Here is a 27188-nt window from a genome sequence, read left to right as displayed (position 1 = left end):
CCAAGGGGAACCCAAACAAACACAGAGCATCTTGACAAACATATTCCTGGTTAAGCCTTTCGCTATTCCAACTTTTCTGTACATGCACCGTTGCCACGTCTAACAGAACTATCTTTAATGTATTCATATATACTTCTGTACTAAATTTGAAAAGTACACGAATCCTCCTTTTTTGTCAATTCCATTAGCACTCGAAATTACATGATTTACAAGACCATATACGCCTCCCAGTGGAGAACTATGGAGAACCAGCTGTGATGGTTAATGGGTATAAAGGCATATTCTGCAGAGAAAAATTCAGGTAAGCACATATTTTCATGTAGTTGGCTTCAAAACAGGACTTAGAAGAGGGGGACAATGGGCCAACCATTGCATGAGCCATATCTAGGAAAGAGAATTTCCTAGATAACACTTCCTTTAAGCTAGCTAGCCAGCTAGCTAGACAGAGATATCTCTCTCTCAATCTCTCTCTCTCTATATATATATAATTAACTGGGTTAACCAAAGGATGGGAAGGGTTACTTTAAAATGATAACTTGTCCAGTGGTGGACATGAGGAGTACCCCAAAACAGGGAGAAATATAAAAACGGAACAAGGCTTCTAGTACAAAGGACTGCCTATTTTCAATTCTTTTAAGGGCACTGAAAAAGGAAAACAAAGGACTCTCGTTTAAATACCTTTGGTTTGAGTGTTTGGTTTGGATTAACACACTAGCTACCAGCTTGTAAAGAACATGGCGGGGGTGCCGGGGGGGGGGGGGGACAGGGAGGAAGCTGGCGCGGTAAGAGGATCCCGGGTGCACCCCGTTCCCGGGGCACGCGGCGGCAACACCTCCAGGAACCGCCACTCCCTCTGAGACTGAACGGAGATCTGAGAGGGAATCAGCACATGGAGGCGGGTAGACAGAGAGGAGCTCTCCCCTCCCCGCCACCGGCCACCGTGGGGCAGCATCCCGCAAGTGGGAGGGGCATCTCCAGCCGAGTGTGTGCCTGAGAAGGGAGGGACCACGCAGGGCGCCAGTGACCCTGGGGCCCTGACTTCTCAGTGCAGGGGGCCCTGACCCTGGGGGCCTGACTTCCCCTGCCCTGAGAAGTCAGGGCCCCGTGATGTCTGGCTTTGAAAACTGGTGGGGCTTCACCCTGGGAGAGCTGAGGGATGTAATAAATCCCGTCTCTTCTCTTAAAAGGTCACCACATCTCTTAGCCGGAGACCCAGCAGCGTAGCAGCAGTTTGGAAAAAGTATCCGGGGCACAGGTGAGGATTTACTCATCTTGGACGTGTGCGGAGCAGACAGGAGGTGAAGGTGCTGCTTCTTGCCCTCCTTCATTCTAGCCGGCTCAGTGCCTGCTGGAACCAATTCTGACATTCCCCTGAGGACTGGTCCCAGCCAGCAGACAGCCCTGGTCAGGCCTCTCACCCCCTTGTGGTAACTTTTCCCCCCCGAGGATGGGGCAGTTAGTGTCCCGAGGCAGTGCACTGACAGCGGATGTAGCCAGACCAGTCAGAGGCAAGTCCTACCAGTCACGGGCCACAGCAGTAGCACAGGTGGACTCTGCAGGCAGCCGGGCTGAGGGCCAGGTCTGCCCACCAGAGCACGCGTGTGAGTTGCGGACAGCCACGACAGGAGGGTGCCCGGTGCTACTGGGCACCACAGAGCACCTTCCACGTCTACCTGCGAGACCAGGAGATGTAGCTGAACTCAGATGCAGTAATGCGTAGTCTGGCAAAATGAAGCCAGAGAGAAATATCCAAAAGAAAGAAAATGACAAAAGCTCAGATAAGGAGCTGAACAAAAAATGGAGAGAACCAGTCAACCTGATAAAGGGCTCAAAGTAACGATCACACAGACGCTCACTGAGTGAGTCTCCAGAGTATGTGAACTACAGTGGCATCTTCAGTGAATGAAAAAGGAACCGGTCAGAGCTGAGGAATACAATGACTTAATGAAAAACACACCAGAGGGAATCGACAGTGGATTAGAAAATGCGAACCATCAGTGCACTGGAAGACGGGTAATAAAAAGCACCAAGCTAAATAGCAAAAAAACAAAAAAAAGATTAAGGCATCTCTGGGACATCAAGTGGCCTAATGTTTGCATTACAAGGGTCCCAGCAGATGAGATGGGGTAGAAAACTTACAAGAAAGAAGAGCTGAAAACTTCCCCAACCTGGGAAAGGAAAAAGACCTCCAGGTCCAGGAAGCAATGAGAGCCCCAAACAAGGTGAACCCAAGGGGGTCCACACCAGACACTAATTAAAATGGCAAAAATTAAAGAGTATATTCAGAGCAGCAAGAGAGAGGAAAACCGTTACATTCAAGGAAGAGCCCCTAAGTCTGTGGGTCGTTCTCTCAGCAGGAGGTTTGCAGCCGCGAGAGCGTGGCAGGGACTAGGCAAAGTGGAGAAAGGGGGACAACCTCCAACCAAGAGTGCTCTGGCTGCAAAGACTGTCCTCCGCAGCTGAAGGAAAAAGTTGTTGCACACAAACGAAAGTTAGGTTCACCACCACTAACCCTGTCTTACAAGAAATACTAAAGGGACTTCCTTAAGTGAAAAGAAAAGGCCCTAACTAGAAGAAAAATAAAAAACTTTACGGGTAAAAGCAAACATAATGGTAGCAGATCAATCACTTACAAAGGTTAAAGGACAAAAGCAGTAAAATTAATTATATCTACAAAAATTAGACAATCGGCTCAAAGGGGCGGGGGCGGGGGGGGGGGTGGTAAAAATGTTATGTTTTAGAATGTGTTCAAGTGACCATGAGTTCAGATAGACTGCTGTACACTTAGGCTGTCCTGACAATCACAACCTAAAACCTGCAATAAATACACACGAATAGAAAGTCCAGCATCACCTTAAAGCAAGTCACCATTCCCGAGGAAAGAGCAAGAGAAGAAAGCAACAGAGAAAGTGTTACAGAAACGAGCCGGACACACGGACGGGAAGGGCCAGGGGCAGGAAGTACACGCCCACCAGCCACTACTTGGAAACCCGTGCTGCAGTCGAGGGCACCGGGCCACGGAAGGATAAACTGACCCAATGACGAACTTGCCTATGATCCTGCAGGCAATTCATTCAGCCCCAAGGACGCACCTGGGCCCAAGGCGACGCGGCAGACACACACGCTGTGCACATGGAGGTGAAAAACGTGAGGATAACAATATTTATATCACAACCAACTTTAAAACAAATGATGGTAAATCAACCCAACCAGAGGCAATAACACTGGTGAACACCCACATTCTCAATCTAGGAGCACCTAAATACATAAATATTAACATAAAGCAGAATCGACAGCCCTCTAGTAACAGGAAGATCTGGCGGCCTGCCTGCATCGTTGAGTAGATACCCCGGACAGAAGATCAACGAACAGTGGCTCTGAGGGACACTTAGACGAGACAGCCCTGACACACAGCCCGAACATTCCCTCCAGAAAGAGTAGAATCCACATATCCTTTTTGAGCACACATGGAACATTCTCTAGCACAGATGACACACGGGCCACAAAACATGTCTCAACAAATTTTAGAAATCAAGCATCTTTTTTGAGAACCGGGGTATGAAAAAAATTGGAAGAAACACAGGAAATGAAATTCGGTTGCATTTCTATACCTTAATAATGAACTAGCAGAAAGAGAAATTAAAATAATCCCCTTTACAACTGCATCAAAAAGAGTAAAATACCTTGGAAGAAATGCAATGAAAGAGGTAGAAAACCTGTACTCTCACATGGATAAAGGTATTGAATAAATGTTACTCAAATGTCCATACTACCCAAAGCAATCTTCAGATTCAATGCAATCCCTATCAAAACACCCACTGTATTTTTTACAGAGCGAGGACAAGCAATTCTACAGTTTGCATGGAACTGCAAACAACCTGAATTAATGAAAGCAATGCGGAGCAAGAACACAGCTGCAGGTGTCCCACAGCCGTATTTCAAGACCGACTACAAAGCTGTAGTAATTAGAAACAGCAGGGTAATGCTCCCCAAAACAGGCGCAGAGATCAGCGGAACTAACCTGAGAGGCCAGAAACAAGCCCACATTTCTTTCTTTTTTCTTTTTCTTTTTTTTAGATTTTATTTATTTATTTGACAGAAATCACAAATAGTTGGAGAGGCAGGCAGAGAGAGAGAGAGGGAAGCAGGCTCCCCGCTGAGCAGCGAGCCCGATACGGGACTCGATCCCAGGACCCCGAGATCATGACCTGAGCCGAAGGCAGCGGCTTAACCCACTGAGCCACCCAGGCGCCCCACAAGCCCCCATTTCTATTTAATCCTTTAATCAATGATGAAGGAGGCAGGACTCTACAATGAGGAAAAGACATCTCTACAAGAAACGACGCTGGGGAAACTGGTCACTTTCTTACCCCAAACCTCAACATGGATTAAAAACCTGTAAGTCCTGAAATCATAAAACTACTAGAAGAAAACTTTGGCCGTGATCTCCCGGCCATTGACGTTAGCACTATTTTTCTGGGTCTGTCTCCGAGGCAAGGGAAGCAAAACCAAAATAAAAAAGCAACCTACCTAACTGGGAGAAGATATTTGCAAAACTAATATATCCAATAAAGAGTTACTATCCAAAATATATAAGGAACTCACACAACAAGCAAAACAAAAACACAACTCAAAACCCCACAAACAATCCAATTAAAAAACTGGCAGAGGATCTAAACAGACATCTTTCTTTCTTTCTTTTTTTTTTTTTTTAAGATTTTATTTATTTATTTGACAGATAAGAGATCACAAGTAGGCAGAGAGGCAGGCAGAGAGAGGGGAGGAAGCAGGCTCCCCACTGAGCAGAGAGCCTGATGCGGGGCTCGATCCCAGGACCCTGAGATCATGACCGGAGCTGAAGGCAGAGGCTTTAACCCACTGAGCCACCCAGGCGCCCCTAAGCAGACATTTTTCTAAAGAAGAAATAGATGGCCAATAGATACAGCGAAAGATGCCTAACATGCCTAATTACCAGGGAAATGCAAATCAAAACCACAATCAGGTATCACTTCCAGCAAGTCAGAATGGTTAGTATCAAAAATGCAAGAAATAACAAATGTTAGTGAGGAAAGAGAGAAAAAGAGAACCTTCGGGCACGATTGGTAGGATCATAGATTGATTCAGCCACTATGTCCCCCCCAAATTAGAAATACTATACAGTCCAGTAATTCCACTTCTGGGTATTTAGTCAAAGAAAAAGAAAACACGAATTTGTAAAGATGTATGCACCCCTATGTTTACTGCAGCCTTATTTACAATAGGGAAGCAACCTAACCACCTACCAGTAAAGAATGGATAAAGAAGATGTGGTACGGATAATGTAATGAAGTATTACATGGCCGTAAAATCTTGCCATTCATGAAGACACGGGTGGACCCAGAGGGTCTTATGCTAAGTGAAATAAGCCTGACAAAGACCAATACCACATGGTTCCATATGAGGAATCTAAAGGAGAAAACTAACAAATACGAAAACAAACATATGAATGATAAGAACCATAAATACAGAGGACACACTGGTGGCTGCCAGAGGGGAAGGGTGTCGGGGAACAGTGAAACACGTGACGTGGACTGAGCCGTACGAACTTCGCTGTAAGTCACAGCAGTAGAAAGTACACCTGAGGGAATAGTCAACATTTTAATGACTTTGTATAGTGACACATGGTACCTGTGCCGAGCATTTCCTCACTCACATAACTGCTGAATCACTATGTTGAACACCCGAAACTAATACCATGTATGTCAACTATGCTTCAATAAAGTGGTGAACTTATTAAAAAAAAAAAAACCCAAAAAACTTGGAAATCACAGGTGACTTTTATTCTCATTTTGACATTTGTGTAGCAAGTATACTACTTATATGATCCAAGGAAAGCTATTCTTAAAATGATTTTCCCATAACTGATCTGAAATCTAATTATAAAAGTAACAGAATGTCATACTGTAATACATTAGCACAGCTAGTTATTGTAGTAGTTCCAATACTAGGACTACCACAGGGGGATGACTTAGTGAGTTGCCCAGTATGGTGAAAATGATATTGCCTTTGGGTGTTTTCTTCACCAGTTTTCTGTGTGACGGTGGGAGTTACTTGCTCTTAGTTTTCTCATCTTTAAAATGGAGATAAACGCAGGAACCTTGCAGGTGAGAAACGAACAAGGCAGTGTCCGTAAGGTGTCCCGCACACACAGTGGGCAGGAACAACTTTAGTGCCTTTATACTCTCATGACCCTGTAATCCTAATTTGTGGAAGATGGAGAAAACTTGCTTTGGAGTGAAAATGAAGCCAACAAAATCTTCATTAGCTTTAATCTCACCGATAGTAAATTGTGATTTTTGAGAACAATACATTTGATGTCTGGAGATCACTACACGGTTTCGGTTTTCAAAAGAAACCAAAAAGTAATCAAGGTTATCAGAGGGCTGCAAGGAGCATGGCCTTTTTTATAACCTGGTATATATATCATTTTTTATTTAATCTAGAATGTGACTTATAAGTACGCTCTGTTCTGCACTGGATGGTCCAAGGAGGACTGTAAACCCCAGGGGCTTTAATGGGCCATTGTCACATGAAGCTACCCATAAGAACACGTTTGCAAGGTTAAGTCGTTACAATGAAAAACTGAAGAGCCAGAGGTACCCCTTTAAACTCGAGAACCAGGTTTGAATCTTCTGTGCCAAGCCCTTCAAGTTTAGCTTGAACTCCGTCACAGTACAGGAAGTCGGGCACACTAGGTGCTAATCACAGAGTAACTGGAACATGAAAATACTCACAATAAAGATAGCAAACACTGAATTATTAAGAGATCCAGGTGCTTTTCAAATATTTCATTGCTTGATATTTTTTCTCTCAATTTTTTTTTTTTAAAGATTTTATTTATTTATTTGACAGAGAGAAATCACAAGCAGATGGAGAGGCAGGCAGAGAGAGAGAGAGAGAGGGAAGCAGGCTCTCCACTGAGCAGAGAGCCCGATGCGGGACTCGATCCCAGGACTCTGAGATCATGACCTGAACCGAAGGCAGCGGCTTAACCCACTGAGCCACCCAGGCGCCCCTTTTTCCCTCAATTTTTAGGCCTGATCATACATAATCCATGTTGGACATTTGAATGTATTTTAACTTCAAAGAACTCTTTGAAAAGTGGCTTTAAGACCTTCTTCACTGATTTAAAAGAAATTCTCACATCTCTCCTATGTTCCTTAAATAGGGAGAAAGGAGTGCAGCTGGATGGAATCTTAAATACGGAAATAAGATAAAATCCTACTTTCTGTCACTGCAGTCTAAATTTCATATTGTATGATAATGTATAATGAATTCCATGCACTGTCTTACGGAAATCCAAAATTTTCTTTTACACTGAAGGCTCATACGACTGCATGATTGATGTCTCTTTTGTCACTCTAATAGCTCCTCAGATTTGTGATCTCTGATCTTTTTTCCAATATACCAAGAGCACTCTGAAGCTAAACCTACTGGTTAGGATGCTAACCACTGAATGTACCACCAGAAACCAAGTCTACGCTCCCTTACTAAAAGTCATTTAATCAGTGTTCACCATTTCCACACTGTGGCTCAGAGCCACTTCTAGGTAGCAGGGAAGGGAATTTTTAAGTGGAAAAAGCCCACCTCTAGGACTCCACCAGAATTCTGATTTTGTCTGTTTTAAAAATATGCTACTAGGATCTGCAGGATTAGACCGCTTAAAAAAAAAGTCTGAAAAATCACTGATGTTCAATAATGAAAATACACGAAATGTAAACTAGATCACTATCACCCTCCACTTGGTTATGGATGTAACAGCAGTGGAGTCAGGAGAGCTTTGAGAACAGAAAAACATAAGGAAGAAGGAAAGGGGAAAGACTGTGTTGACCTTATAAGGTCCATAATTTGAAGCCAAAATTAATAATAAGCACATCCAGCTGATCCTGACCCAAGAGGGTCATTAGTCTAAAGATGTTGAAGAGAACATATCTGTTAAGCAGGTATAAAAAGGTCTTCAATTTCAGCAAAAATAGAAAACAGAGACCCTAGTCACATTTTCCTATTCTTATAACTGGGTAACATTTCCTATTTCTTGTAACTGGTAACACTGCTTAGGGGATCTGTAATTAACTTCATTCGTATGTAATAGGGTTGCTACTGTTGCTGAGTCCTAGGTTAGTTAAACACATCAGAGATAACATGAACGTTTTCTGACCACTGGCCTGTTAAAAAATTCCTGGTTAATGACAACCAGAACAGTGAATTCAGGATTATAAAGAGATGCAGCGGAATATTACTAACATTTGTCTTTGTCGTACTGATATAATTAAAAACAGAAAAAACTAGTCATGCTTGTTTCTTTTTGCAGTCTCTAAGGACTTTCTTTACGACAGTAAGAGAAATGGGGCACTGCCAACTAACCTGTAAGTAACACCTAGAATGTTCACCTAGGGGGAAATTAAGCTGTCCTTTAGTTAATGGTAAGCCCCAATTAAGCTGGGGCATAAAAAGTATTCCACTGAGAAGCTATCTAATAGAAATATAATGGGAACAACATGCATAATTTTAAATGATCTAGTATAGTGCATTTTTAAAAGCAAAGACCAAGTAAAAAGCAGTTTAAAATAACTTTAGTAATATTTCAGTTCACTTAATTTATCAAAGATTATCACTTTAAGACATAACAAAAGTGACAGCTATATTTCAAATACTTTTTCGCAATCTGGTATGTATGTTACATTTACAGAATATCTCAGTTTGGTCTAGATACATTACAAGAGCTCAAAGCCACTTGTGGCCAGTGGTCACCATGTTGGACCACACAGGTCTGCTGCACAGATTTTCGATTTATTTTTGTTGAAAGAACCAAATCAAATCTGAATGAACTCTCCTTGTGTAAACCATACACGTGGGGAGTAGGCTCCAGGAGGATTTTATTAACTAGATACTGGGCCTGTATTTACATGCTGAACAGGCAACAGGACAGCAAATCCACCAAATAATGGACAGCAAATTTCAGAGTCTGGCTAAGATGACCTTCAATATTCAAATTAATTTACATTGAAAGGAGTTCTCAAGTTCACAGAACTTCACAAACCAGATTAGATACATGAAAGCCTTTCTGCGTTTTAAAGATCAGAAGCTAAATCCTGTTACACAGATTGCTAAACTCTGCTTGTTTTTCATAAATATCTGGGTTTACCCCACTAGTCTTGATATAAAGAAAAGTTATCATAACTTACACATTTTTCTCTGCTCATACTCTAAAATCTGTATCTGATTTCTGTTCAAACTTTCAGTGATTCACCTGGGGTGTTTGTGTACATCCCTGTTAACACTGAGATGTGTACTTAATAACCAGTTCCTATCCCAAGCTTTCTGGGGGGTAGAGGTAGAAATCGTTATTTCTCCATTCTCTGCTGTGTGACTGGTACATGAAAGCAGTGAATATTCCTAGTTCATCTTTTTTTTCCCAGTGGTCCACAACTTAACCTTTGCATATAGAAGTAGGTCTCCTCGTCTGCAATCTTAGTGCTGAAATCCTTCTCTAAACTTATCTGCACAGTGAACTTTTTTTTGCTTTTAAAGATTTTATTTATTTATTTGAAAGAGAGAGCGAGCAAGCACAAGCAGGGGAGGTGGGGGAAGGGGCAGGGAGCCTGCAGTGGGGCTCGATCCCAGGACCCTGAAATCATGACCCGAGTGGAAGGCAGATGCTTAACCCACTGAGCCACCCAGGTGCCCCGCAGCGAACTTTTTAAAAGGCTCATCTGATATGCCCCTCCCCCCTTACTTCAGTTCTTTCCATGGCTCCTGGTCCTTATCAGAGATGCAATATAAGGATGGATCCTATTGGCCAAACGTGGTTCACCCGAGATTATTAGCAAAGAAAATATCTGTCCTAATTCTCTGCACAAACATGCAACAATAAAGCCCACCTACTAGTCAGGAGGTTTGATCTAAATCCAGAAAGCCTGGTTCCCTGACCAAGACAGAGGACTTGCCGCGATTGCGGGGAGGGGCGGGAGGTGCGTTTCAGTAATTCGTTTGCGTCAGAAAGAGACGAGTGGTGCACCTCGTCCTCATTCTGTTCCACAGAATCTGGCACATCAGCGTGCAGGGGAGTGATAAGGCTCTGGGTGTTTTCTTGTTTACTACTCACTGAAAGGGCAGAAGCGAAAGATAGAGATACAGTGACTTTTAAGGAAGTCAGGTGACCAGGTCACGGACACACAGTGAAGAAATCAAGACCTCGAGTTGGGAAGAAGACAGAACAGGACGCTGCGCTCCCCTCGACAGGACCCCACGGGCTCACTGACAGCTGCATCCACATAACAAATTCTGAAAATGACCTGGAGACTGACGGAGCAGACCTGCTCCCGTTAATCAGAACTCCGAAGACTTACTGCAAAGGAAAGCAGGGGTGGGGCCCTGCGTGGGAGCCAAAGCTCGGGTGGGAATCCCCGTAAACGGGAGCGGCAAGACGATCAGACCCCACGCCAGGCACCCACGGCAACCAGAGACCTGTCCTGGGAAGGTGAGTCCACAGAACATCCAGAAAGCCCTCCTGGCTTTGAGAAGCAGGAGGGCCGAACTTCAGGAGGGCCAGAGGGCAACAGGAAACAGAGCCCCGTCCCCCAAAGAGCCAGAGTAATACAGAACTCCACTGAGACACAGCACAGTAACATCGGTTTGGAAGGTGCCTGGGGTATACATGCAAGGGGTTTACTGACTGATCTTAGAATGTGTGATGGAGGGAGGGGCAGAGAACTGCAAGAGATTTCTCGAAGAATGAAGTGCTCATGGGGGCCATTTCTCATCCCCACCCTCCGCAGCCCAGAGAGCCAGATGCCTGTAAGAGTCCTATCAACTCTCGCCAGCACACAAACCCTGCCCTGACATTCCCCATCTAATCCACCCATCCTGGTGGGCAAACCTCCAGAGCAGCTCTTACCCCCAACACACCCTGCAGGCAATCCCAGAGGGACCAGCACCACTGCAAAGTGACTCCTGCCTGGGGAGGGAGAGACGTCCTCACACACCAGCATGCCCACAGTTCCAGCAGCCCCGCCTCTTAGCTGGCTGCATCTGGAGAAAGCCCTGCCTGTCAGTGCACCTGCAGATGCGGCAGAGAAGCTAAGGGCACATACCGAGGATGATTGCTGGCCCCACTCACCACCAAAGGCCTCTCTGACACACGGGGAGCACGGCCATAGTGGTGCCTAGAGTTGTGGCAGAGAAGCTAACTGCAGACAACTAGTCTGACTGCCGGCCGACCCACAAGCCAACCATGGCAGTGGTCTCAGGCCTCTCAATAGCCCGGGGACCTAAGCTGCCTAGTATGCCCACATCAGGCAAAGTGGGTCATTGTAGTTTGCCAGGCTGAAAGCTATCACAGATCAGCCACCACAGCAGGGAACACAGCATCTCTTCTACACAAGACCACTATGAGACCAGAAGACACAGCTAACCTACCCATAAAATAGCTAACCTACACATAAAAATAGACACAGAGTTAGACAAAATGGGGAGACAGAGGTGTATGTCCTAAATGAAAGAATAAGACAAAATCACAGAGCTAAAAGAATCAAATCAAATCAAAGAGCTAAAAGAAACAGATAAGCAATATGCCTAATAAAGAATTCAAAATAATGATCCTAAAAGATACCCACTAGCTGGAGAAGAGTGGATCATCTCAGAACTTATAGAAACAGGTAGAAAATATAAAAAAGAGCCTGTCAGAGCTGAAGAATTCAGTAATGGAAATAAACAATACACCAGAAGGAATAAACAGCCAATGAGAAGACACTGCAGACCAGATCAGTGATCTGAAAGACAAGGTCATGAAAAGCAACCAAGCCGAAGAGCGAAAAGAAAAAAAAAATAATTAAAAAATGAGAGTAGTTTGGGGCGCCTGGGTGGCTCAGTGGGTTAAAGCCTCTGCCTTCAGCTCAGGTCATGATCTCAGAGTCCTGGGATCGAGCCCCGCATCGGGCTCTCTGCTTGGTGGGGAGCCTGCTTCCTCCTCTCTCTCTGCCTACTTGTGATCTCTGTCTGTCAAGTAAATAAATAAAATCTTAAAGAAAAAAAATAATGCTGTTCTGTGCATTTGTGTGCAAGTTTTTTTTTTTTCTTTCTTAAAGATTTTATTTATTTATTTGACAGAGAGAGATCACAAGCAGACGGAGAGGCAGGCAGAGAGGGAGATAGAGGGAAGCAGGCTCCCTGCTGAGCAGAGAGCCCGATGCGGGACTCGATCCCAGGACCCCGAGATCATGACCTGAGCCGAAGGCAGAGGCTTAACCCACTGAGCCACCCAGGCACCTCAGAATACACGATTTTTAAAGTGCACATGGAATGTTCTCCAGAAGGGATTACAGGACAGGCCACAAAACAAGTCCCAATAAATTTAAGAAGACTGAAGTCATATCAAGCATCTTTTCTGACCACAACTATATAAAACTAGAAATCAAAAATAAGGAAAAAATCTGAAAAGAACAAGAATGCACAGAGACTTAAAAATGTGCTACTAAACAATGAACGGATTAACTGAAATATTAAGAAGGAAATTTAAAAAAATACATGGAGACAGAAATGAAAACAAATGGTCCAAAATCTTTGGGACACAGAAATAGCAGCGGGAAGAGGCAAGTTTATTGTGATACAGGTCTATCTGAAGAAAAGGAAAAATCTCAAATATACAACCTAACTTTACACCTAATGGTACTAGAAAAAGAACAAACAAAACCCAAGGCTAGAAGGAAGAATTAAGATTATAGCAGATAAAAAAAAAAAAAAATAGAGAGCAAAAAAAAAAAAGGAAAAAAGAATCAATGAAACTAAGTTGTTTTAAAAGATAAATAAAACTGATATACCTTAAAGTACGCTGATCATGAAAAGAAGAGGACACAAATAAATACAATAAAAAACAAAAAGTAACAACCACAGAAATAGAATGGATTATGAGAATATCATGAAAAACTACACCAACAAATTGGATAACCTAGAAGAAATAGATAAATTCACAGACACATACAATCTTCCAAGACTGAATCAGGAGGAAATAGAAACATTGAACAGACTGATTACTATTAATGAAATTGAATCAGTAATCAAAAAACTGCCAAACAAAAGTCCAGGACCCGACAGTTTCACAAAAGCAAAAATAAGCTATTCTGAGTACACCAAAATAAGTTTTTGCATAAAGGAAACCGACAGAACGAAAAAGCAACCTACTGAATGCGAAAAGATATTTACAAATCCTATATCTGATAAGGGGTTAGTATCCAAAAAATATAGAGAATTCACACAACTTAATACAAAAAAACCAAACTTGCAAGGATGTTGAGAAATGGGAACGCTGTACACTGTTGGTGGGAGTGCAAGCTGGTGCAGCCACTCTGGAAAAGAGTGTGGAAGCTCCTCAAGAAGTTAAAAATAGTAATACTACATGATGAAGTAATTCCACTCCTGGGTATTTACCCAAAGAAAAGGAAAACACTAGTTCAGAAAGACGTGTGCACTGCTATGTTTCCCGCAGCATTACTTAAAACAGCCAAGACATGGAAGCAACCTCAGTGTTCATCCTTAGTTAAATGGATGAAGACACACATGCACGTGCCCACAGCGCGCGCGCACACACACACACACACACACACACACACACACAGAATATTAGTCACAGAAAAGAATGAGATTGTGCCATCTGCAACAGCGTGGATGGGCCTAGAAAATACTAGGCTAAGTGAGATAAGTCAGGCAGAGAAAGACAAATGCCCTATGGTTTCCCGTAAATGGAGGATCTAAGAAACAAAACAGAAGAACAGAGAACAAAAGAACCACCACACTCCAATACTGAGAACAAACTGGGGGTTGCCAGCGGGAGAGCTGGTGGGAGTGGGGATGGGTGAAACAGATACAGGCCTTCGGAAGTACAAACTTCCAGACAAAAAAGTCAGTAAGTCATTGAGATGAAAGATACAGCTTAGGGCATATCGTCACTATCACCGCAGTAACATCCGGTCACGACACTTATCATGGAGAGCCCGGAATGATGGACGGCGCTGTCAGATCCACACGGTGGACGTCTGAAGCCTGTACAGCATGTGTCCGTGAACCGCGCTTCGATTACAAACAGAACAGTCACCGAGGACTTTGGGTCATCGAAGTGCACGGACACTCGGGCCAGCTTACCAGGTGCCCATCCCTGTGGCACTCAGGACCGCACTGTTAGCGGCATGACTCGTCATCAGACACTTAAGCCACATGAGAATGAGAAGAGCAGTGGATTTAAGGAAAAATACAAACAAACTACTGGACACCTTTGGACAGAGACGAATTCGATACCCACCACTGAACTACCTTCAGTTGGATGGAATCACCGGGCTTGAAAAGGTGTAAAGGGGCTTGGAGGGAATGAACACCACAAGAGCCTCAGAATTTCATTCCAGAAACAGGGTACACGCTACTCATGCTTTCCTTCCGCGTCTGCACTTGGGGCATACGCCTCCCGGAACATCCACATTACCCGGTGTGTGTCCCCTTGAAGGAAGGAGGCCTACTTGCCCAGTGACCAATCTGCAGGCTTTTTCTTTCTTTTTTTTTTTTTTTAAAGGACTTTAAATCAACTGCACTTTTTGTCAGGATTTGTTAGTCCAGCTCCACTAAATGTAAATTTCATTCTGTTTCACATTTCAGAAACCAAGCACATTGTGAATGCCTAATACTATATATGTAAACGTTTAGGGCTTTCCCCAAATGTAGTTTACCTTTCTGTTTCAACATGCTATGCCCTCCACTCTCAGCAGTGAAAAGGTGTCACAAATTGTGCTGCACTAAGTTCTGGGTCATTGTCAGTTGCTTATTCAGCAAACTTGCCCAGAACCTGTATCAGTGTGGCACATTTTAAAAAGCATATTAATCATCGTGGAGTAGAAACACGCTCCCTCCATGGTCCCCTAGGAGGGTCTCTGCTCTCCTGGGAGCTCTGGTGTCTATCTCAATGTGGCGTCTCCCTGCGTTACTTGGACGGCGCCTGGATCTAGGAGCCCAAGTCGGCGACGTCTTTTTTTTTTTTTTTTTTAAAGATTTTATTTATTTGACAGAGAGGGAGAGAGCACAAGTAGGCAGAGGCTGGCAGGGAGAGAGGGGGAAGCAGGCTCCCCGCTGAACAGAGAGCCCGCGATGCGGGGCTCGATCCCAGGACCCTGAGATCATGACCTGAGTCGAAGGCAGAGGCTTAACCCACTGAACCACCCAGGTGCCCTGAGTCCAAGTCTTCTTTATGAAACTGGGGAAATCATCACTGAAGACCACTGATAATATAAACTTGAAGCAAGAATTAAAAAAGTCCTATAAATTATACAAATAAAATGGACTGTGAAATTGCTATGCTTATTAGATACAAACAAACCCAAAAACAAAAGCCCTGGGATAACAAAGTATTCATTAGTTACTATATTCCAGGTTGAAATACAAAATCTAGCTCTAATGCAGTAACTATAATTTACTGAGCACCTATGACACGCTAGGCAGTTGGTATTAATTATCTTTAGTTCTCATAACAGGCCTGTAAGATAAGAATTCTGCTTTTTACAATTCTGAAAAGGAAGGCTGGAAAGTTTTAACAACATACTTAGAATCACAAAAGTGGTACAGAGAGAACTCATTTTTTTTAAAGCCTACTTTGGTAATTTTAATAAAAATACCCTTGCTTTCCTACTTCTAATTTCTATCTAAAGAATCATTTTCCATCAGTTTTATTGCAGGCGTTTAAATGAAACTAAAAATATATTCATCTTATATATGCACTACTTCTGCCTGAGAGATCAGAAGGAAAATTAAATAGTATTCTAGTCTTAACTCATCCCCACATTTACTTATTATTTTAACATCGTGTGTACAAATTATGTAATAGGTTTGCCTAACTTAGCGTGAGTGGGCAATTAATTTTAAAAGTAAAAGCATGTTCTAGTTTATGAGACATGAAATGGGTGAAATCTGTCCGCATTTTTTGTTAAAATAAGAGTTTGAATCTGAAGTAGATAGGTATTTTTAAATGATTTTTTTCCTCTTTATGGGGATCTTACAAATGGCTGAATATAGAAGTTTACTATGAATTTTCACGAGCTCTGGCACTTCCAGAGTTACGGACGTGCTACAACATTGTATTGTGACTGACAGGAGAATGCTGCTATACTAAAAATTTCCTGTCAACTTGTTCTGTCCTGAGATGCCTGGAGCACTTCACTCCCAGCGTCAGATTAAAATACAAGATGGTGAGAAGAGCAGACTCTGCACCGTCCCGCCCGTCCAGCAGGGGGAGCCGGTGGGGCCGCACGAGTGTGGGGGCAGACGTCCGTCTTCTACTTACAGAAGAACAGACCGTGTTCACACGCCTACAGGATGCCGCCTAGTTCTGAACCACAGTTCTCCTGGGGAGGATTTCCACCATGTGCGGGGAGTGGACTTTAGAGTCAGATGCAAATTTTCAATTATTTCCGGTGGAAATTTGCATTTCCACTGGGAGCTAGGTGTTGGTCGTGGGAGTGGACAGGAGGCTGATCTGACTGTGACACTGTTTATCTAAATGACATCCAACTTATGAATTCATTTCTGTGGGCTCCACCTTCTAGAAATCTCCTGCCCTTCTCCCGCTCCTGTCTGTCTGTGTCTGTACATTTACGGTGCATTTAACTCCATTGCCAGACACTCCCCTGGTGCCCGTCTTGTTCTCCCCCTTCAGAATGCGGCTTCCACAGTTCAGCAGCCCGGCTACTGTCCCCCGGTTACCGCCTTCCTCTCCTGCGGACATGCTTTCCCTGTCTCTTCCGCTTACCTAGGCTCATTCTTAAACCCCAAACTAAACAAAATCCTCCCCCAACACTTCTTCCTCCTCTTTCTTCCCTTCCTCCGTCAACTTTCTAGAACACCGATCTAGCTCTATTTATTTATTTATTTTTTAATTTTAATTTTTAAGGAGGCTCCATGCCCAGTGCGGGGCTTGAACTCCCAGCCGTGAGATCAAGAGTCACACGCTCCTCCGACTGAGCCAGCCAGGCTCCCGATCCTTAATTTCTTGACATCCTTGTAACTGGGCCTCTATCTTCAATGCCAAATGGAATTCCTGAAAACAGTGGCTTCCTGGCTGTCATGTCCTCTGATCGTTTTTCAGTACAACCCACGGGATATTCTCTCCTTGAAGCCTGCTCTCCTTCCAGTCCTGATGGCATGTGTGGCTCCCTTGGTTTTTCTAACACTCGTATTTTTCATGCTACTCTTCTCCCCTCCTGACCTGTAAACACTCACATTTCATGCAGAATGACCTGTGACACTGGCTATGTACCAGGAATACCTGGGCACTCAAGAAATACATTATTATTTAGGCTCTATTATAGCCCCATTGATTCAAGAGTAGAGTCCTAGAAGGTGTATTTTTTTTAAGATTCCCCTGGGGATTCTGACTTCTGGCTACAGTTCTAGGTGGTTCCTCCCGATCCTGTCACCTTCCCTCACTACTCCTTCTGGAGATTTCATGATGTTCTGGCCTTACAAGTTACCACTCTGCTTAGGTAACCATTTCCTAGTTCTGGATTACAAGGGGCTAAGTTTGGGAAAGATTAAACAGAGAGGTTATTTTACTGAAAGTCTTCTCAAGGTCATACCTATGCTTCATACCTCTAGGACGCTCAAGGCCCTCTGCAGTCCGTGAGAAAGGGTTGTGGGGAGATCCCAACTGATCTCCTACCTGCAGCATCCACTTTAAGCATCACTGCCAGGTTATGAGTATAAGGAATAACTCTATTCCTACATCCTCTCCTCAAAAACCTTCAGGTATCTTTGGATTAGGGTCAAGTTTAAATTCTCTGGCTTGTCACTCAAGACCTTAAAAGGTCTGGCTTGAACCTTTCAACTTGTTTCTATCTCTCATTATCCGATAAAAAGTACACAGACTTAGAAGTCAGACATATTTGGGTTTGAATTATGCTTTTCCTTGGGTAAACAATTAATACCCTGCAAGTCTCATCTGCTTGTAAATGAAAGAAAGATAACACTGCTTCCACCTGAAAAGGTTATACTGAGGATCGTAAGTTGATCCTGGGTACAAGCCCTTACTCTCACCTGCTAAAAACCAGTGGCTCCCAGATTTCAGTATACATTCTTATTAGCTGGTGTACTTGTGACAAAAGTCGATGCATGAGCTACCCCTGGACCTGCACTTGGCGGGTTTGTGTGTGGGATGTTGTCTAGAAGTGACCTAGGTCTCTAGAAGTAACTGTCCAGTATGGCGGCCACTGGCTAGGGGTGCTACTGAGCGCTGGAGTCTGGCTTGTCTGAACTGAGATGTGCTCTAAATGTAACAGCCAGTCCTAACTCTTACTATAGAAGAATAATGCAAAATATCTCATTATCGATCACATGTTGAAATGATATTTTGGCTATATGCATCTAAATAAAATACGTCCTTTCCTATCATTTTTACCTGTTTCATTTTTTAATATAAGTACCAGAAAATTTAAACTGAGGTATGTGCCAACATTATATTTCTATGGAACAGCATTGGTCTAGACGCTTCTCCAGATGATACTTGTGGTAGAGAACATCAGAGCATTTCCTAAGAAACGATATAGGAAATTCCAAGCTCTCTGAAAGAGTGGACACCTTTCCCTATTTTTAGATCCCCACCAGTGTTCAGAACATTGTGGGTAATTAACTTTATACTAATTTAATTTAGAGGCATTTAAAATGTTATGTTATCACAATTTGTAAAAAGAACTTCATTAGAAGTTTTTGCTTTTTTAAAAATCCCATTCCTAAGGAATTATTTTTGAATTTACATTTTGAAAAAATATTTATTTATTTGACACAGAGAGAGACACAGTGGCAGGCAGAGGGAGAGGGAGAAACAGGCTTCCCACCAAGCAGGGAGCCCAATGCGGGACTCCATCCCAGGACTCTGGGATCACGACCAGAGCCAAAGGCAGACGCTTCACCAACTGAGACACCCAAGCCCCCCTGAATTTACATTTAAGTGAAACAAAAGACATTTGAAACTATAACTTCGGTTTGTTCCCAAATCAATAAAAATAATTTTCGAAAAGAACTGGCATTTTTTCCCCATGGTTATTTGACTCGCATAGAAACAGACTGTTTCTCCGACTAGATTTCAAAAGTGCCAAATATCCCCGAACTCCAGACCTTCCCTTACAACCAGCGGTCAACACTCAGCCGGGGACACGCGCTCATTTTAATGCCACAGTAATGCAGCCAGATGCGGGAAAGGAAAGAGAGACTTATGGGGGGGAAGAGGATCTGTCTTTAAGGACAAGTGCGGTGAGAATGCTGACCCCCCCCCCCACACACACACACAAGCGAACTGGCAGGAGACCAGAGGCAACACAGCTGCGACACAGCTAGGCCACACGTAGGCCAGCGCTGCGATGCGGGACCATCTGGACCTCTCCGACAGCCGGGAGAGAACCGGCCCCGAAGCGAGCAAGCCCCCGGCCCCCAGGAAGGGAAGAAGGGGCGTGGACGGCCGCCCTCACCTCATGGCCACGTTGCTGCCGTCGATGACCACCGGCCTCAGGTTCTCGCCGTCGTCCGCGAGCGGCTCCTGCATCGGCGAGTCCGAGCGCTGGGACTCCAGGGACGACGAGTCCCGCGGCGCGCTGGGCACGGCGCTCGCGGCCGGCTCGGCGTCGCTCTTGTTCCCCAGCTTGACCAGCTCTCCCAGGATGTCGTTGATCAAGGCGTCGGTCCCGAGCTTGTGGAGCACGAGCTGCACCTGCTCCTCCGAGTAGCCCAGCTTCAGCGCGAACTCCAGCTTGGTCTGGTACTCCCGCACCGCGTCGGGGGGCTGCGCCGCCTCCCCGCACGCCGCCGGCGCCTCCGCGGGCTCCAAGTCTCGCAGCAGGTCACTGCGTGTCAGCGCGCGGGGCTGCAAGCAGGGGGACCGGCACAGCTGTCTGTGAGTCTTGGTCACCAAGCACGGCTCCACCGACACGCGCAGTCGTTCGGACTCGTTATCAGAATGTGCGCTTCCGTCCGAGTCGCCCGAGCTCGCGTTCCCTCCCGGCGCGTCTTTCTCCTCCTTCCCCGAGTGCACTGGATCCATGGTCGGCTTCTCTACCATCGACCACGGCACGGGTGCACTTGAGTGCGGGTCGGTGCTCTCCACATAGTGGTGGCCGAGGTCGTGCCCCAGATGATCCTTCAAGCCCATGAAGCTGTTACGTGTACTTGACTCCACTTTGCTATTTTTTCTGTATTCCTGAATGCAAAGCACCCCGTATTCCTAGAGAAAAAACATGTAAGACTCTTAGAATTTTGGACTGTTTCATTTCTGTTCCCATAAAGAACGTGAAAGAACACTGCCAGACCACGGAATATGCAGCGCGGTGGTTTCTCTCCATCTCCTCAGCCCTCGCAACACCTTTGCCCCAGATAGTACCAAGCCCTGTTTTCCAGATAAAGAAGTTAGGAAGTAGAATGCCACGCAATCCCTCTAAGGCAAGAAAGAAAGTAACTAGTGGAACTGGATTTTTTTTTTTGAACCCAGTTTTGCGTGACTTTTCCCATTCTCTCGTGCACTTCTTGACCTTTTGTGTCAGAAAGGCCAGTGTTTCAGAGCGACACCTACAATATTGCCGAAAAGCAGGTTCTAGATGAACTGTGATAGGTTATGTACATTTTCTCTAAAAGAATTCATAAACATTTGTAAAGAGTATTTGAAGGGAAAGCCATATGGAAAGAAAGGAAAACGTTAACTTACTATACTTGAAAGACTGACATTAACTTGGATCAAGCTTAACAACAATCTGAAGACATTCCAGACAGAATTTAGGTGGAGTGCTAAAAGAGCACAGGTGACAAGTCAGCAAATTCGAACAGTCAACAAAGAACTAAATAATCACCGAGTGAATTATACTCCAATTAGCAGACAAATAGTTTTGTCCTAACAATCCTTATTTTGTGGATACTGAGCATAGTATCAGAATACACATTTTAATGGGATGTTACCCTTACTAAGGGTCAGGGGCAGTGCCATCTATTTCATTCCAGGGGGAAAAACTCCTTTATTCTCTGCACGTTTACAGAAAGCAGAGAAATGGTACAGTTCACATGAAATTAACAGCAATGAGTTAAAGTACACTGAATACATGTTATCTTGATTTCTGAATCTAATGTAAGAAAATACTTCTGGGGGCGCCTGGGTGGCTCAGTGGGTTAAAGCCTCTGCTTTCCGCTCAGGTCATGATCCCAGGGTCCTGGGATCGAGCCCCGCATCAGGCTCTCTGCTCCACAGGGAGCCTGCTTCCTCCTCTCTCTGCCTGCCTCTCTACTTGTTCTTTGTCTGTTGAATAAATAAATAAAATCTTAAAAAAGAAAATACTTCTGTACTACATTGATAATTAATTACCCACTATCCGCATTTGGTTAAAGAGTCATCTCCTCTCCTACTTCGCCTTCCCTCCCTCCCACAGGAATGCTTTTACAGTTTAAAACACTTTTGCTGTTTTGTCAATTTTCCTTAAGGTCTCTTGGGAATCATTGCTATTTCTTGACCAGGAACAGGTTAGCAAAATAAAATTATTTCTGCCCTTGTGTTCCAGCGTGAGGACATAGTCACATGAGCAGTTTACTTCCTAGGGCAACCCCGGGGTTCCACCCAGGGATAACGGCAGTCCGGCAATGGGGGCCAGACTTCAGACTGTCAGGACACCTATTTAAATAATCTAAAAAAGCAAACTGCAAAAACATTCTATTCTAAAGCTCTTATTTACACTAGGAAGGAGCTATTAAATAAATGTTAAGAGAAAATGCTAAGTGTTTTTCTAAGGAGTCACACATCTGAATGCATCCTTGGTGAACTTATTAGGGAGGGAAATATGGCTCCATAATGAAATAAATGATATTAAGTGTGATAAACACTCGAGAATAGAACATGGGATCTTTGGCTTGCTAATGCCGCATTTAAGATCTCCTCAGTGCAGAACTCCACATTCTACAGGAGTTTCTTCGGGTTGTATCCCTTGAGAAGACAGATAACACTGTCCTCGTAATACAGCGCTGATGAGTTTTAAAGCAACATCGAGCTCTGCTGACTCCAGACAGCACAGCCGATAAAAAGAAATACTCCTTAGGAGAGCTCTCCATACATCTGCTCCGTGACGGAGCTGTATCCATTTCAAAAATTTTTTTTCCTATTAATATGGATATGCACAAGCCCAATAATTTAGAATTCGAGGAAGGGATTTTGAAAGCAAATCTTTACACTCCGTGATTTATTAACTACTGTAATATACTGACACCATAATGCAAGTAACAAATCACAACAGAATCCTAATGAAGGGATACAGTTAAAAGGAAAATCTGCACTGTGGCCTGCGCAGAGCTCCCCACCAAAAGTATCTCGAACAAGGAAAACCTATTGGAAGCCGGGCTGCCTGGCAACCAGAGGCTGGTTGCTAAGCTGCACTCCTTTAACACGCCACCGTGAATGCCAGCCCAGTGAAACAAGAATTTGGTATGAACAAAAGCCTATAAAAGAGACTGGGACTTAAGTGCGTCTGGTTTACCCTCCGAGAACAATGCAGCTGCCAAACCAATCTGGAAGCTCCGACATCATTGTTCTGTAAACCCCACAGTCTGCTCCGACCGCAGGAAGTGTATTTAATGGGCAGCATTTCTGATCTCCCCGGAAAAGTTTGGGTTTTGCAGAAGTGCTGCTGTGAGATAATTCTTCAAGATAATGAGTCACTGACCAAATCCCGGACTTGAACTAGGAAATATTATTTTAATAATGGGCTCAAGTGTTTTCCTTTTGGGCAGTTTCAAACAAGATGAATACTGCATGAAAAACACAGCCACTGGGGAACATGGACATGAAATGTTTAGAGAATAAGCGAAATTATTGTTCATTTTCACAGCATTCAAGAAACAAAACCAAATACTACAAAGTTTTTAAACTAAAAATTATCCACGCTAAGGATCTAAATCTTTCTCTATCACTTCAGTCTAATAGAAAAAGAAGTGTTCATGATAGTGTGTAAATCTGCTCTACTGTAGCACTTTCTTATATAGCTATAATATAGGGAGGGAAACTATGAGATTACCAACAATTTGCTTTTTATAATATTAAACCAGAAAAAACTCAATTGTATACACAAATGTATTTAGTGAATACCACACACTTTTAACTTGCAATTTACAACTCATCTAACTATCGAAACTATGGAAGTAAAAAGCTTATAGTCACTGGGCTAACATGATTGTTAATACTGACCTACCCTACTTTAAAAAAAATCAACATCTAATCTAGTTAGGCACCATATTTTTTCTTTTAAGATACTCTAGTTAAACTTCTTCCCCACACTGACAGGACTCTCTTCATGTTCTGTACCTCACTGGTTACATGAGAGAAAGTTACCCCATGTCATCTTGTCCACAACAAGCAGTTAAATAGTTATTTTTAGTTCCAATCGATCAATAGACTAAATATGAAATAGTACAAATATGGGCAAAGGAGTTCAATTACCAGGCCTAGATCATCTCTGCTACATAATCCAAATCTGAAATAATCTTACTTGTTGTGACCGGATGGGAAACATTTGGTTTTTAAAACTTCAATCTGAAATGCTTCTTCACTCACTTGAGATCAGTGAAACATTGCCCTGACTTCACATGAGACTTAATTTTTTTCCCACACTACCTTGAAATCACTCAATAAAAAAATTAAACGCAAGTCTTAGGATTTAAAAGCTAAAAAAAATATTTTCATCGGCCAGTACTTGTCAAAGTAATGTCATGTGTAAAACTTATGAGGTATTATTATAAAAAATCTCAAGACAAAGAATAGTAGAGAATCTATTTTTGTTCAGTGCCTTAAAAATGATCAATATAATGTTGAAAAAGATAGCAAAGACTCCAACAACATCACCTAATTTATTATTATAAGTAAGGTAGGAAATACTTTTTTCCTTAATTTCCTAATCATTTATTAGACTCCTAAGTTTTGCATTTACTCAAATGCCAGTGTATGCCGGTCGTCTTTAAATTAATCAACTATTAACTGATAAGGCTAATTCTCATTTCATGAAGCAGCAGCACAGACAAAATGTCACACCCAAAACAAGTCAGTGTTTATATTCCCATAGTTATAAAAAAACCCTTACAAAACTGCAAAAAAAATATGGCTTAACTTTGAAATTTTATATCAGGAATCCATTGCAATTGGCCTTCACACACTATATTCATGAACACAGGAGGCACTGGGCAAAAATATAAATGGTCTGAACACAGATTTCTACACTTACAAAGCTAAAGATTCCCTCCAGATACTGTACTGGAAACGAAAATAATTTTTCTTGCTAAAGGCCTAATAAGTTAAAAATCAAATAACAGTTCTTGAAAAAGACCCAAATTTTCATGCTAATCTTGTAGATGATGAGGTGTAACCAATTATTTTAATTGTCAAAAGAAACTTTGTATTCGCTGAAAGCAATATGCTCATTTACTAGAAATTTGTTGTAGACACACAAATTCCCCCATTCGGTGAGATCTCTGAAAGTTCTCATTAGATGACTTGGATCATCCTTCACCTCAAATCCAATGGGAAAATTTTTTTTTTTTTAATTTCTAAAGAGCCTCATATCAATTCATTAGGAATATGAGAACACGATGTTGTTAAATCCATTTGTTTGTTTGTAAGGTAAAGTTACAATGCCATAAAGTGGGTTCTGGTTGTTATCCAAATGGCAATACTAAGAGAACAATGGAAATAAAATAATGAATATGTAATAAATACTACTGCTGCAGTCTCCGTGTATTTAATTACCATTGTATTTCAGGGAGTGCTGTTGTCTGCATCCCTCCGGCTAACAAAGGAAGGATGGCCCTTTGAACAGATTGGTTAATGCTCTGGGGCAACAGATGTCCTCCTGGAACTGCAGGAGACCAGCAACTGGTGGCCTGCCCGTCTTCTGAAAACTTTCAATAGACTCATGCATATGTTCACACAATAGGGCATGTGGTAGAAATGAAAACCTCTTTTTAACCCTTTATGCTCGCTCTTTCCCTCCCAACTGACAGATGAAAGTCTTTGTCTCCTGCGTTCCCCATCACAGGACTCCTGCAAGCAGCAGTTCTTGGACTGACACCTTCAGCCTGATTTTTGAAACGAAGGCAGAGAGAGGAAAACTAAAAGATGGGAGAAATTAGAAACTATACGTGACTGCCGAAACTGCTGACAACGCAGGTGACTGCTCAATCATCCTGTTTACAACAGGCCGTCCAGAACCTCTACCTGCGCATCAGTCCGTCTTCCCCAAGCCAGATTTTTAAGACAATGGAAACATCTATCACATCTTACTACCGGTTCACAGCGCACACTTGAAGAAACACAAGAACGTGACAAGATAAAACCCAAATTCATTATCAAAACATGAGAACGTGTCAGAACTCATCCTTAAGGACCAGATGATCACATGCCATGCCTAACGCCGTGCAAATGTTCCCGAGGCTGTCACTATTGATGGGGCTCCAGACCTAGGTCTGCAGAGAGAATTTTCCTGTATCTTGGCACCATGTAACAATGGGTAGCCTTCCATTTCAGGTGCTTCCTGTCCTTCAGAGTTCAAATTAATACTCTCAAGGTTTAGCAAAGTTTAGCGGGCGAGGCATGAAGTAGCACAGATACTCACGTTCGCAGGAAAATACAAAGACATTGGTTTCTGTAGCAGCTTCAGCAGTAAGTGGCTCCTTAACACAGTTTTAGCTGCAGACTTGCAGGCAGGCAGGAAGAACAATGAATAGCTGAACAGATGGAATGGCAGTGTCTTTGCTTAACCTATTACCGAGTGGAGGAACAGCCAATCGTGGGCCAGAGAGCTCACAATTAGTTGGCCGGGCAGATGCAAGCCAACCTCAGCACCCTGGGTCAGGTTCGCAGGTTTCTAAGATAAGCAAGTTGATGTCATTCCCAGGGTCTGCCCCGGGCAGCGTGTGTATTCAGGAGGGGTGCGCTTCAACAATAGGCCAGACAAAGCCGACTCGCAGGCAGCTGCTCCCTGGGAGCCCGTCATTAGGCAGCAGGCTGCCAACAAGAAACACCTGGCTTGGGCAGCCTTCGGCTTCTCCTCCTTGTTTTTCATGTGTTGAACAAAGAAACCAATTATATTTTCAAGTCGTAAAAGTTGCATGTTTCCAAAAAGTTGAGGCTATCTTCCCAGTCTGTTAGCTTGGGGGTTTTGAGAAATAAAGAACATGAGGTGTGTCAGAGTAGCAATTCGCTCCTGCAGTAATCCCTTGTCATAAATGAGACAGTACTGAAATGGGACAGAAGGTTAGAGTACAACTATTTCCCTGGAAAACACCAGGAAATCCAAAATACTTTTAGAGATTGGTTAATTTGTTGCAAGGCAATAAAATGGAAAAAAAAAGAGAGAGAGAGAGAGAGAAGGAAAGGCTGCAAAAGACAAAGGTTTAAGAGCTTACAAACAGAATTTAAGAATGTTCATTAAAAGCAGAGCATAGCTTAAGAAGATAAAACTTCAAGTGTGGTCCCACTGTGTGCCCAATGTGTCCTCTGACTGTACCTTTAGATAAAACCACGTAACTTCAACCTAAACCCACCTACAGCTCACCTTATGCATGTCCAATAGCAATGTAAAATTCTTTCATTATGGATTCTATTTACTCATGTCACTAGACAAAGGCTTATGTTATGTTCTAATATACAACACATTATACCTGTTAAAGGTATTTGATTTTTCATAAAAATTTGTTCAGATGTTAATATTCAAATTTCAGCTCAGGGACAATTTAACTTTATGAAGAAGTAAGGTGGTTTTGTTTGTTTGTTTGTTTGTTTTTATTAATAAGCCAAAGCCAGTCCCCTCACAGAGGAAGCTTGTCCCTCCCTGTGCCCCCCACCCCCTTATGACCAAAGTTCCAGTATGATTTATGAGGCTAAGCACTACTTGCTTTTGAGGGTGGCGTAAGTTGCAGGTTGAGCGGCCTGTGATTATTACAAAAGTTCAATCAAAATTTAAACACCACTAGATATTGCCAAAGTACGTCCTGCTCAAGGGAAAGGAAAAAGACGTCTCCGGCTGTTCTGCGACCTACTTCGGGGAGAGAGCGCCCCCAAGCGGCCCGCACCGGCACGCCTGCACGTTCACTCCCGTGCAAGGAGAAAGGCGGAG

General features: G+C 43.3%; 1 protein-coding gene across 1 annotated transcript in view; it reads right to left on the bottom strand.

Moving 5' to 3' along the window:
* The window catches only part of ZC3H12C (zinc finger CCCH-type containing 12C), a 43173-nt gene extending 16393 nt beyond the window's left edge, over positions 1-26780 (bottom strand). The window contains 2 exon segments of the mRNA XM_032356671.1: positions 19530-20278; positions 25686-26780. Of these exon segments, the coding sequence (XP_032212562.1) occupies positions 19530-20278; positions 25686-25709 (773 nt within the window). The 5' untranslated portion in view covers positions 25710-26780.
* Between the last annotated feature and the right edge of the window lie 408 nt (positions 26781-27188).

Source organism: Mustela erminea, chromosome 9 (genome assembly GCF_009829155.1).
Source record: "Mustela erminea isolate mMusErm1 chromosome 9, mMusErm1.Pri, whole genome shotgun sequence".
Lineage (NCBI taxonomy): Eukaryota > Metazoa > Chordata > Mammalia > Carnivora > Mustelidae > Mustela > Mustela erminea.
The sequence above is the reverse complement of the archived record's forward strand: the minus strand, read 5'-3'. Positions and strand labels throughout refer to the sequence as shown.